Consider the following 14,130-nt stretch of genomic DNA (forward strand, 5'->3'; position numbering starts at 1 on the left):
CAGAAGGATTGCGGCCCCGAGGCAACACACAACAGAGGGACAGACAAGGGGATCTTTTTTATTTCAAGTATAAATACTGCTGAAACAGTTAAAACAACAGTGAACGTATTTCAAGTATAAATACTGCTGAAACAGTTAAAACAACAGTGAACGTACGATATTTTAGTCACCTGTCACTCTAACAGCATACTGAACTGAATCTGCAAAGATGGTCAACTTATTGAGGAGATTATGGACAGAAACAAAACCTAACTATTTTGATAACCAATTCATCTACATTGTTCAAACAAACTGTGCCCCTTAAAATGGAGATGACTGTCATTTAAAAGACCAGCTTTATAAAGCTGGGATGGACATTTTTCAATATTGTGTAACGTTCTATAAACCATTTGATAAATTAAACAAACAAACGTCTAGATGAATTAGTAAAATAACCTTCAGTTGCAAAGACGTACAGGTATCAAATGTTTGTAATTGTGTACGGGTGAAATGCTTCCTGAAAGTCAACAAATAATATCTCATTTTTGTTGTTGCTACAATAGTAAATCAGGATGACACCAACAAAACATCTCTTACTATGTTATTGAACTTATCATGACTTTCCTCACTTGGAAACAGATCTCCCAAAGGCTGGCTTCCACATGGCTGCACACACTTAATCTACAAATCTGTCAGGTAGTCCATCTGGTCTAGTTACTTGTTAATGTATTTCCAATGAGTGTCACATGTTTTAAATATGTGGTTTAAAAAGCCTTAAAGTGTAACAAAAGTGACATAAAAAAAAGCAGAGTTCTCTGCTACCCCTGACATAAGTCTCTTAAGGGCAACAAAACTAGTAGAAAACTGTCCGATACATCTGAATAATCCTGATGTGAGAGAAGTGTCAGAGCCTCACGGATCATAAAAAGTTATGTTCTGTGATGTATGAGCTTCATTCTGATGAACCCCTTCATTACTGGCTTCAAACTGTCTCCTGCAGTGGTTGTTAGTGGTCATTCTTTCCATGAGTGCTAATCCTTTGAGACAAAACTCTTAACAAGATTGTTATCACTACGTCTGGCTCTCTTTGATCTCTGCCGGCTATCTTGTTTGTATTCGTCCTGATCAGTTTCCTTGTGTGTGAATCAAATGCATGCTCACTTCAGGCTAAGTCCATCACAAGTGTCCCACCCTCCTCCTTCACTCTATCTGCCTCCCTATCCTCTCCCCCCCTCCTCCCCCCGTCCCACGGCTGCTCGCCCCGCAGCCCATCAGAATGACAATAGTATTGATGTAAAATGTGTCGCCTTTGGGCCGCTGAAGCATATAACCTTGCATGCCTGGCCCAGCCACCACCACAGTTTATGGCTTTATTGTGTCCCCTTTTATGTCCCCCCCTGTTGGGGTGGGAGGACAACAATTTAGAAAATTCACTGTATATGTCCCTGTGAGTCGGACAGAGATTATGTGTGTGTGTGTGTGTGTGTGTGTGTGTGTGTGTGTGTGTGTGTGTGTGTGTGTGTGTGTACATATATCCCATTCAATTAGTCAGGGCGCAACCCCTAAAAATCAATGTGTCAGAACGAACGTCAAACCCCGTATGGAAGAGAAAAGGAGAAACTGGCCTGCATCTCTTCACCTCCAGCCACTATTTTTTTTTTCAATGATCACACATGAAACAAGTTGAGTAACAACTCTGCTCTACCTTTCTTCATGTGTCCCTCCCTTTCTCATTTCCCTCCCTCCCTCTTTTCACTCTTTCCTTTCTTTTCCACATTACCAGGGGGTGGCGTGTGATTGACAGATGGGAACGAATAATAATTTTTTTTTCGTAACCTAAGGCCATCTCCTGTGATTGGCTTGCCAGCTGACATCTCCAAACCTCATTCCCCCCGCCTCTCCCCCCCTTTAATATTGGGCCTGTGGATGAGGCATCCTCAGGGAGAAAAAAGTAGAGAGAGAGAAAAAGATATCTACCTTAGGGAAGAACCTCAGAGAGAGGGAGGGAAGGAGAGGACGGGTAGGAGCGTGTGTGCATGTGTGTAAGAGACACTTATTCTCTTAACTACTAGGAGACAGACACACTTTCCTGGCCCGACTCAAAGAAGGGGGAAAACAGGAGGAAGATTTCTTTTTTTCTCAATATCACTTAAATATTCCCATCATTCAACAATCAAGCTTCTCTTCCTGGAAACTCTTCTTCATTGCTTGCTGGAAGTTCTATGTATTGATCCCTCTCACACACTACAAGGCTTACCTCATGGATTTGTATCTGATTGGATATTTGATGTGTGTGTGGTTGTCCAGCTCACGGGTGCTTGGAGGCTATCCCATCTGGTGGTGAGTACAAATCCACAGTTTCAGCATCAGACCATAGACGCATACAGAGAGAGAGGGTTTTTTGGGTCAAATGATTATTTCTGAGGGGGCAGAATGTGCACTTTTAGTGTGGAAAAATGTTCCGGCCCAGTCCAAAGAATCTTAACCTCAAATTCTAGTGCAACGGAAAAGGCTCTCCGTTCTTTTCCCCTCTATACTCAGATCCATTTATCATTTTGGAGTATGTTTTGATGCAAAGGGGATGATTTTTTTAGTTTGTGAGCATTTAGATAATTTTAAAATATGGAGGGTTTTTTTTATTTAAGGAAAAATACTTTGGCGAAGAGGTTGCCATGTTGATATGAATTGTCAACAGCAGTTTAAGGACTTATGAGGCTTTTCAGCCACAACAATAACTCATCAGATCATTCATTTGTACATAAATTGTAGATATCGCTCTCCGATGATGACAACGCTGTTGTTGCTCGTGACTACTCAACAAAGCCTCAAAAGAGGCTCTTCTTTCTAAACCGTAATCAATTTATTTCTTGAAGTACAACCATATCATTTTAGGAGAGCCTCAGGGAGTAGAACAATCATGACTTATAAGATGAGCCTCATTTTGTTTTGTTAGCTATTGTGCGTCACTGTTCTACATTCAGGCCGGCGGCTCCCAAAAATTGCACTAATTTCAATCTGAATTATATTTGCCTTTTTTTGGTAGATTTATGTGTTGTACAAACATTTTTGCCAGTGTTAAACATGAAAATACAAAAAAATTGCAATCTGCTATGAGGTATCGGCTGTAATTAAATTAAAACAGTTAAGCTTTACAGTTTGCTTTTCAATTGCACCACAATTCACCCCCTCCACCACGGATTTGCCAGGAGACAATATGTTTAGGTGCCGCAGGGTTTTATTCTTTGTTAAATTATCCCAGATCGCTTTTGGCACCAGTAACTGAAATGTAGAGGTTTATCTCATTACAAATTCAGCTACATGCAGCTGACCTCATAGCTCCTGGTCTTCTTTTGTAACATAAAGCTTGTATTTTGGAGATATTTGCGAGGGCGTATGACAAAGCTCTTTTGGCTCACAACACAATACTTGTCAGAGCCACTGCACTTTTAGTAGCCCAACAAGCATGTGGTCCCACCGTAGTGCTGTCCAAACCACGAGCATCTTCTGGTTTCATTTACAGAGCAGGCAGCTGCCAAGCACACAGGCCACAGGGCTGAAGTGTTAATGGCAGAGAGGACTTTACACCCACTGCTGGCTTCAGCAGGACCCATCAGACAACAGTGACAAAGAGCTTGGGATTCTCTCTCTGTGAATTACCTGCAGCTGTTCTGTTCAAGGAGCTTACATGACACTGGTGTAATGTTCAAACCTCAACAAAGCGCACCACCTTTGATTTGGGTAGATGATTTGAAGTGTAGGCCATGGAATGGGTTACTGTAAGGGTGGAGGGATGAAAAGCAGTAGCCGTAGCTCCAGGTGACTGGGCAGGTGCTGAGGAATTGATGTCAAACAGCGCTGTCAGTGGCGTCACCCTGCGGTGTCCGAAAAGAGACAAAATAACGTGTTGCGTCAAACAACAGGGTGCCGAGTTTCAGCCAGCCAAGGCCCGAGCAGGCCCCTCTCAGCTTCTGTCTCAGGGGCGAGGACTTGGCCATAAATTCTCCAGCCAAGGTGGGACGGGTTGGAGGGAAGAGCACTTTTGACTGCTTTATGCCTGGCAGCTTTGCTTTGACAAGATGGGGTGTTGAAAACAAAACAGAGCATAAATAACTCCGCTGATATGCACATATGCGTGGAGGAAAATGAAGTGTAGTAGAAAGACACAGAAAGCTAATGAGGTGGGTTTGGAAAAGGCGCGACTGAGCAGTAAATTGCCTCCTTGAAATGGAAGAATGTTGGGGAAACGGCAGCTTTAAACAACAAAGTTTGCGAGAATTTATGACATCTTAAAGATCCCTACGTAATCCACAGGTCTCTGTCCAATTATCTGACAACACCATACAGCCTGTTTGGTTAGGGAATGAAAAAGATATGTTTTTTGACGTATTGCTGTTATTCACCTTTTAACCTGCATTTAAAAATCAAAGAATATCTGAGAACTTGCTGAGGACTATGACATAAGCGTTGTTTATAAAAGTCTCGTCTAATATTGTATTAAGCCTGCGTGGCTTAACTGATAAACTATTTTCAGAGCAGCTTAAGCCGCTCTGTCAGCCAGATGTGTGTTTGTGTTCTTTGCGTAAACAGCAGCGGTTTTAAGTGAATGATGACAGTCACTTTCAGCAAGGAATTACCTCAGCTCAATTTACTTCGATGCCAAACATCGAGCAACGGCAGAGATCATCGCTTTAACTCTGTCATATCACAGCCACTAAAAGGTTAAATCCAATAACTGTTATTCTCCTTACCCTCTGTTATCACAACTGTTAAATCAGAGACATAATACACTTGATGTACATTGTTCTGCAATTTAAAGTAGGGCCATCAATTTTCCTCACAAATATTTCAAATGCTAAACTTAAAATGTACATAAGTGTGGTTAATGGGAGGGATAAAGAAGACAAAGGCGGATAAAAAAAATGGCGCAAGGGTTATTTGCTTTAAAATGTTTTAAACCATAAAGCTATTTTGTCTTCTTTTGAGATAATGTCAGCATACATTATCAGCTTTAATAGGCAAAGGATGCAGTCCTGATCAACCAAAGTTTCTTGGATTAGTGCACCAGACAGGGTTTGTTTTACTTCCACTCTCTGAGGAGAAACAAGATTGCCAGTCTGACAATCTGAGTAGGAAACACAAGAAATATGAGGAAGTCAAAACTGTTAGCAAGTAACTCGACATAATGGACAAAATCTAGTTTTACCATTTGCCAAATCTTAAGAAAAACTATTTTACCAGTGTAAATACTATTGTACATTTTTTTTCTTTCAAGGATCAATTTCAACATCTTTTAATTAAAATTTGAAGCACGTAGGCTATAAGCCTAAATACGGCTTCCTGACCAACATTGTGTTCGCCGTCTTGGAGTAGCCTTAATATTGTCATACCTCTCGGAAAATCTCACGCAAAGCTATCTAGATTTACCAAACTGCCAAGTCTATACACAGACCTATCCAGTTCAACCTGAGCGGCTTAAATGGGGCGCTAGAGTCCATCTCTGGGTCTCAGGAATGTCATTATCTGACTGTGACACCCCCCGCCTCCAATCTTCAATCCAATCTTCAACCCCAAAAACCCCTACCATTGGAAAAGGGATCACTTAAATGATTCTTACTGCGGGAAAATCCTCTGTCTGCCGCCTTGTGTGAAAAGATCAAGGATGTTCGGGTATTATTCTCAGCATTGCGGTGGAAGGTAGAGAAAGGAGCAGGAAAGTCCAGAAGAATGTCATTCATAAGAAACTTTGGGGTTCCATTATGAATGGCTGAGGGCCGCCATAGGGCCAGGGTCAAAGGCAATTTTGGGCTAAAGCCAAAGAAAAAAGTCTCCGCAGAAAGAGACATCCACAGGGATACAGGAGATAAGGAAGCAATTCCTCAAAAACATTTATGACTTAGGCATTTGTTGAAAGAATAAAATAAGTCAATTTACGTAGGTAAAGTAGTGCTACTGTGAAAATAATCACAAGTCCCGCATTCGAAACCTTTCGGAAGTGAAGTACACATTGTGCAGTAAAATGTTCCCTACCTTCTTTGAGAGTTATACTATTATTAATATTGCTAAATAAAAGCGTATTCTCTCATTAGATTCTTATTTGATGGACAACTCCCAAAGATCAACTTTTTAAAATGTTTCTTTCAACAAAAGAAGCTAGATCTAGATGGGCAACAATCCTACACACCAAATCAAAGTTGTGGGAAGCAATATTGTTTGATTGGTCGACAAATTAAACAAAACACCAGTTCTACAGTGTTTATTTTCTTTTTTTCTAAGATTGGCACTGAGCCTCAGTCTAACAATGTTATTGGTCACATTAAGCATTTACTTTGTATAACTTGAATTTGTTAGTTATAAACTAACATAAAGTCAACTAGAATTGAGAGTTTGTGCAAGTTCAGCATGAATAAATGTTACCTTTGTCTTAATGCACTAAAACCTGCACCAGTCTTTAACTGTACAGTCAGTGAGAGTTACCTTCATGTTCTCAACAAACATGTTTCGTGACAAAAAAAACTAACAAAACTGTCGTCACTGAACAAGCATGTGGGATGACATTACAGTCAAACCCAAGCTAGGCAAGAGGTTCAAAGGAGAGTGGTATTTCAAAGCAGCGAAGGTGAGTTCTAATCTTCACACACTATCAAAGGACACCCAATGGTCTCTTGTGGGAAATGGCAAAGTCCCCCAGTGCACAGCTATTAGCTGCACTAAAACACAGGCCAGGGCAGTTCCTCAAAGGGAAAACGGCAACGGCCAGAGGCAAAGAGATCATTAGGGGACACACACGTGTGGAGGCACACACACACAATATTTAAAGTCTTCATTACCTGACTGATCTCACCTGTATGGCTTGTTTCAGAGGTTAATTATTAGCAGAAAGCAATGTCTCTAACACACAGGGTCACTAACAGAGATGGGTTGCTCACACCTGTACAGCCTATGTTCAGTGGAAGCCCTCAGGCCACTGACCAGGTCAACCAAACAACAAATCAGAGTGCAGTGAGGAAAGGAAGACAGGGCCAGCATTCAAAGTCGCTCAATTACAGGGAATAAGGTTTAAATAGTCAGAAAATATAACTATATTTTTACAAATAGAATATGAAAAAAAAAGCCTGGATCTCAAAATCATAATTATTTTCTTAGAACAAGCAACCTTGCTTTTCTTTTAATTTAAATCAGGCAGAATCAGATCACTGATTACGAGACAACGTTTGCTTATCTGCTTAGCCTTGCAGCAAGCTTTGTGGAAACTGGAAAGTTTGGTACAGTTCAGCCTGCACCGAAAATATTTTGATGCACAACACCCAGCCCTGCAGAGGGATTCAGAGCAATAAAAGGGAGAGGCAAAAGCATGCATGACATGTCATTCATTCTTTGACATGCTGCCTGTTAGAGAAATATCTGCAGACTGGCAAGCTCATTTTCACCGGGTTCGTTTCCAAATTACCTAAGCGTGCGAAAGTCAAGAGCAATTAGCAATTAAGTACTATCAAACACACAATGTGGTGTTTGAAATTGCGACAAAGAAACTCCAGACATACAAAGGTAGATTCCAGACAATCCACCACGAGTTATGATTTGCCTAGAATGCATTACTGCTGACAATTCAAGCAGCAGTGTCAACAAGCTGGCCCTAATGAGCAGTGGCAGGGAACAATGCTCTGTTTGAATGTGTGGTTCATTCACACAGTCCCTCAAGACTCTCATTCAAACCAGCTCCATCCTTTCAAGACAACAGATCAGACTCTGTAGAGTCCACCTACAGACACAGAGCTTACAGTCTGACGCTCATTTGTCGGTGCCTTGTTCTCCGCAGAGCTACTGCTGCTCTCATTCACTTTCTGACAGGCAGGTTCACAAGTTTACACCCTGTTAAGCTTCCTTCTTCACGTCTCCATACTTGTGACTGCAGGGCTTCCTTGTCCCAACTCCACACTCTTTGCAACAGTCTGCAGAGAGGGGAAAGAAGGGGAGGTAACAGAGGTAAAAAACAAAGAACAGGTTGGAACATTTTTCAGGGGTCCTGTCATTTTTTATCTGATCAGCCAGGAGCTGTTGGACTACAAATCAAAAGTGTGCAGAAAAAAGAGAGAAGACAACAAAACACAGACAGGAGCTTTGCATTCCATCCTCCACCAGGAAAAGTCCCATCCTCGGGCAAAGCCGGCAAGTTTCCTTGGCCCACTTACTCTCTTCCGAGTGTCTTTATGTCTCTGCGGACGCTGTTGTGGGACTTATAAATAAAGTTGGGATGGCAATGTTCTCAATGTACGCTTCTGACTGCTCTCTTTTAGCAACACGATGTCCTCGGGGTGAATCTGACAAGTTGAGCTGCAGCGTCAACATATAGAGGTAAATTAGAGGTAGATTAGAGTTTAATATATACATATATTTAACATATTCTGCAGAGGCCTTTTCAGGAGCCTGGCACTCACAGAGAAAGTCACAGCACACACTCAGGAGAACTCAGCGCTTAAGGCACAAACCAAGCATAAGCTGACATTATTAATTTATCTTTAATGAAATAAGTTACCTTGTTCAGACATGGCTGAGAACGACTGGCACCCATCATCCACAATAGCAAATACATTGGAATGTTATAGCACTTATCAAATAGGATCAAATATGTTACTCAAGACTAGGGCTGTTTTAAATCATCATCACAATATTAACTTTCCCAATAACCCGCATGGCAATATCGCACACGTTTTTAAAAGAGAACTAAACTGCACTATGTAACTGTAAACACTTTTCTTTTATTAGTGTGTTTTGTGTTTAGTTAGATGTTCATTTTCTTTTAATTAAATAATATTGGATACAACTTTTTTGTATTCAAGCAATATACAGTACTTAAAGCAGCGGAAAGACAAAACTATCACTTTCATATATATTTGTTTATCACAATTCATATTGTTATTGCAATTATTTTGCAATTTTACATTAACAGATATGTTTCTCATAACATGCAGCCCTACCAAAGAATGAATTATTTCAAATTCCTTGTTAAATCTACTTATCTGTATTCTTTAAAGTAATACTTTTTATATAATGCTCTTTGCTAGTAAAATAAAAGTAAAATAACATAGAAACCCTAATTCCACATCACCTAAAAACACATCCCAGTGTCCTAGCTTGTGATGAAACAAAATGGATTATATCATTATTGGCAGTTTTCAGCATGTCGTGCAACAAGCAACAACCTGGTGCAAAATTAACACAATTACAATGGTTGCCCAGAATGAGCAATACTAATAAGGAGTTCCACCTCTTGCCATCATCTCAGTGATAACCTTGTTGGAAGTGGGAATGTACAAGTACCGACAGAACCAGGTAGCTCTTTCTGCCTTCATACATGCATGCAGGTTTCCATAGGTTTTTCAACAGTGCCTAAGGAATAATGCATGCAGGGATGGATTGTGACAGGCTATCTAATCCCTCGCTTTTCCTCCCTGCTTCACTCTCATACTTCGGTTGCCACTTTAACACTCCAATTTGTACTACAAACCACTAAAAAACTCAGTAAGAACAACCTGAAGGTAAAGCATATTTCAATGTGTGCCTTTCTGACCAGTATACAAGGTTAGTAATTACATTAATTTCCATTAATTAATTAATGGAAACAAATGTCACTAGATCCCTTATTCTTAACTAGTATATTTTCCAATGTATGTTTCCTTCAATCACTACACAACTATTTTCTAGAAGGAAATGTAGTACGTTTTACTTCATTATAACAATTTCAAAGCTAAAGGCATAGTTATTATCGCAAGCTCAGATTTGACTGCATGTGATTTGCTTAGAAAAAGCTAATTAAAAAAATTAAACAACAGCAGAAGACTTTTTGCCTCCATGAGTTCTATATTAGCGAAGTATCTGAATGGAAATGTTTCTATGTTGTGATTTTGCTGATGTACTTTAGCAAAGTAGCTGGAAGCCCGATACAAAATATTATTTAGCGTATTTCACTTCACTTGTCATTAATTAAGGACCGGGTGGGTGCGCGAGGCATTAAGGAGTAGGCTACTATGTGTAGTTACATGTGCTATAATATTCAGGATACGAAATTAAAACACAAAATGTTTCAAAAGACATATTAGCAATGTTTGAGGAAATCGCCATGCATCAAAAAACAACATTTGATATCAAAAATATAACGCTACATTTGAAGAAGGGCTATTGTTAAAGAGCAACTTCCAGGTTAAAGACACCTGTGAATAAATGTGTAGGAAAATGATGAATACACTAGATTTTCAAAAAGATATACAGAAATATACACGACAGTGACATCTGGCGTCGTTTTTGTAAGAAATGTTCAATTCCGCATAAAAAAGCCTCGGCACGTGACCTCCCGCGTGTGACGTAACATGGGGGAAACAAGGGGGAGAGCGGCCGGTGTAAGGTATTAATAAACATGGATCCCAATGCTAGTTTCGACCATAGACTGTATATATAAAGGTTTCGACACAGTATAAGTTGAACATGAATATTCGAATGCATATGACGGACAACAACCTTATAATTATGAGCCTGCTAGGCGTCCAAGAGAACAGGAGCAGCCAAGGATTAGAAGAAATAACGGCCATCGGAGAGAAATTGAGCTGTGGTGTGAGGAGAACCAGTGGAGAACTGGGCAGCTATCTTGGTGAGTGACCGGCGTTAGCTACAGAATGTTAGCTAACGTCACATCACAACATTGTGAAGTTAGCTATCATATATCAGGCTATAACTAAAGTAGCATTGATAATATAGTAACGTTACTGGCAGGACTGTTGATACTGATCCATAACAGAAACTAATGCGCAAGTATCAGCTGTATCTCGCGTTACCTAATGCAACTCCACACTACGGTGCTGTATACCGGAGGAGAGACTCGAGATACGGCTGATACTTGACGATCTGGCGGAGAAAGGTTGTGGAGCCTCCGTTGATATGTCGTTGTAAATGGCTTGATGGAAAGCAGGTGTGTAGTCGGGGAGGGTGCACAGCTGATTGCAGCAGGTGAGTGGAGGTTGAGCCGTGAGCCAGGAGTGACAGCCACCACGCACACACAAAAAACACAGGCAGGGGGAAACAAACAAACACAAAGGAGACAGCTGGAGCAGTACAGCCACCACAGCGTTACCTAATGCAACTCCACACTATGTCTTACAGTGCCGTGTACCGGAGGGGAGAGAGAGAGAGCAGCGAAGGGGGCGGGGGGAGAGAGAAGTAATACGGTTTCCTGATAAAGCTGTGGAGAGTATGTGCTGCAGGGAGGTGGATGCACAACGCACCCAGGAACGAACTCTAGCTCCGGTCCTTTTTAGAGAGACAGCAAGCGCATTTCGTGGCATCTGCGGGCAGTGGCAAGTACTTCCGGCATCTGCCACGGAGGCCGCTACTCCGTGGTATCTGTGGCAAGTATATGCCACAGATGTGGTATCTGTGGCAAGTATATGCCACAGATGCCACAACTTGCCGTGGCAAATATATGCCACAACCATGCCACAACTTGCTGTGGCAAGTATATGCCACAACTTATATGCCACAACTTGCCGTGGCAAGTATATGCCACAACTCGCCGTGGCAAGTAAATGCCACAAGTTAAGAGTTAAGAGAAGGTTTACGGTAGCCGCCACTTGCCTTCCATGGCAAATGCTGATATTTAAACCCGTGGCCTATTTATCGCGTAAAATGTCGCTGTTTTGGCATGACTTTATCGGACTGATCTATACACAAGACTGATAATCTGTTACTGATGGTCCGATCATATATTTCAAAAAGATTAAACATTATATGTTCTATAGATTTTACTTGGAGAACGTGGTTTGTTAAAATAAATAAACGTGCTATTTTTATGATAATACTCAAGATATATTATTGGTAAGTTGACATAAAAATCTAACATTGTTGACCAGAGGTGGGAAATAGGCTAACTTGTATACTCAAATACTGTACTTGTGATTTAGAAATAGCCTACTTGTACTTTAGTTGAGTATGTAAATGGTATGTTACGTAGTAGGCTACTTACCCCACTACAATTCAGAGGTAAATTGTGTAATTGTAGCCTACTCCCCTACATTTATTTAATACGCTACCTTTAGTTACTTACTACAGATTCTGATTAATGATGATACATATAATCAAGTCTTAAATCAGACTTTATAGTTACTCCTGGAATAAATTCACAAGATACCCTACTACAGTATACAAAGTCATTAAAACTAGCTGCACCTTTACCAGCTTTGAGAACACTTTCATGATCAATCATTATAATGAAAACATGTAATATGCACTTTAAGTATATTGTTTTGCTAATCATTTTTTGCTTTTACTTGAGTAACATTTTAATGCATGACTTTACTTGTAACAGAGTATTCCAACATTTAGGTTGGCTACTTCTACTTTCACTTCACAATAGTAACCGCCAGGGGTCGCTGTATAGCCTACCTAAAACCACCAACGTGTCAAATGAACGAATGCATTGATTTTCAAGGTATAATGTTATTTTATTTATCATACTAGAACACAATGAGTGTTGCCACTACTCGCCGTGGCATGTGCCTTGGCATTTGTGGCATCTCCCACAGAGGCCACTACTCTGTGGCATCTGTGGCAAGTATATGCCACAGATGCCACAACTTGCCGTGGCAAGTATATGCCACAACTTGCCGTGGCAAGTAAATGCCACAGATGCCACAACTTGCCGTGGCAAGTATATGCCACAACTTGCCGTGGCAAGTAAATGCCACAGATGCCACAACTTGCCGTGGCAAGCATATGCCACAACTTGCCGTGGCAAGTATATGCCACAACTTGCCGTGGCAAGTATATGCCACAACTTGCCGTGGCATTTGCGCATGCTGAACGGGAGTTGCCACAAGATGCCAGAGTTAAGAGAAGTTTTACGGTAGCTGCCACTCGCCTTCCGTGGCAAATGCTGATATTTAAACTCGTATTTATCGTGTAAAATGTTGCTGTTTAGGCATGACTTTATCGGACTGATCTGTAGAGGACTGATGTGCGATCTCTATTTTTCAAAAAGATAATAAATTATCATTTATATTCAATTTTACTTGGAATAGCCTACGTGGTTTGCTAAAATAAACAAACGTGCTATATCTATGATAGTAGGCTAAACATAGGCCTATATTGTAATAAAAAAAGAAATATTGGCAAGTGAGCGTTGCAACGCAAGCCCTTGGCAATTGTTGCTTCTTGAGGGGAGTTTCCACTGCTTGCTACGATAACCAGGTGTATTGTTACTAGTAAAGACAAATAATTAAAAAATAAATATCTGTATTGACACAGCAACGTGTACAAGGGTGTTATTAGACTTGGCTACAGACTTAGGGCAGCTGTAACTGATTGCAGTTGCCACTGCTAGTGAGATACTAAGATTTATATTTTATAAATGAGGCAAAGGACAGTTATATTTGATTGTACACATGTATAAATGTGTTATTTTAAATCCAGGCATATGTACTTAATTTGTATTATTTTCGTTGTTAATAAACAGATTAATGTCATTGTATCTGTTTTGTTGTTTAATATTTTAATTCTGGTTGAACATTTTTATTTAAATGCTTCAGATTATTCTTATTAGATATTGATATCAGTGATTCTAAACAAACCATGTTAAGACAATCATGAGAGTATATTAAAAATCAAGACACAATGCATGCTTTTTTATCCACCCTTTTATTGCATTTTGAAACTGGCGAACAATTTATATTTTGTTCGAGTTCTTGACAGAACGCTGAGTCATGCTCATCCGTCTCCCCTTGCCAGCTTTTCAGTGCTTGTAGGCTTTGCGCTTGGTTTTCCTTATCCTTATCCTTGTCCTCCTCAAAAACTGTGTTTTGGCACCAAACAGCAGCAGCTGTAGTAAGTAACTAAAGGTAGCGTATTAAATAAATGTAGGAGAGTAGGCTACAATTACACAATTTACCTCTGTATTGTAGTGGGGTAAGACTACGTAACATACCATTTACATACTCAACTAAAGCACAAGTAGGCTATTTCTAAATCACAAGTACAGTAGGCTACTTGAGTATACAAGTTAGCCTATTTCCCACCTCTGGTCAACAATGTTAGATCTTTATGTCAACTTACTAATAATATATCTTGAGTATTATCATAAAAATAGCACGTTTATTTATTTTAACAAAC

At 40.2% G+C, this 14,130-nt stretch overlaps 1 protein-coding gene across 1 annotated transcript in view; it reads left to right on the forward strand.

Moving 5' to 3' along the window:
- Window positions 1-1,882: 1,882 nt before the first annotated feature.
- The window catches only part of wnt3 (wingless-type MMTV integration site family, member 3), a 29,713-nt gene continuing 17,465 nt past the window's right edge, over window positions 1,883-14,130 (forward strand). Inside the window, exon 1 of the mRNA XM_079658115.1 lies at window positions 1,883-2,319. Coding sequence (XP_079514241.1) covers window positions 2,240-2,319 — 80 coding nt within the window. The 5' untranslated portion in view covers window positions 1,883-2,239. The remainder of the gene's footprint in view (window positions 2,320-14,130) is intronic.

This window comes from Notothenia rossii (genome assembly GCF_949606895.1).
Source record: "Notothenia rossii genome assembly, chromosome: 11".
In the NCBI taxonomy this organism is placed as follows: domain Eukaryota; kingdom Metazoa; phylum Chordata; class Actinopteri; order Perciformes; family Nototheniidae; genus Notothenia; species Notothenia rossii.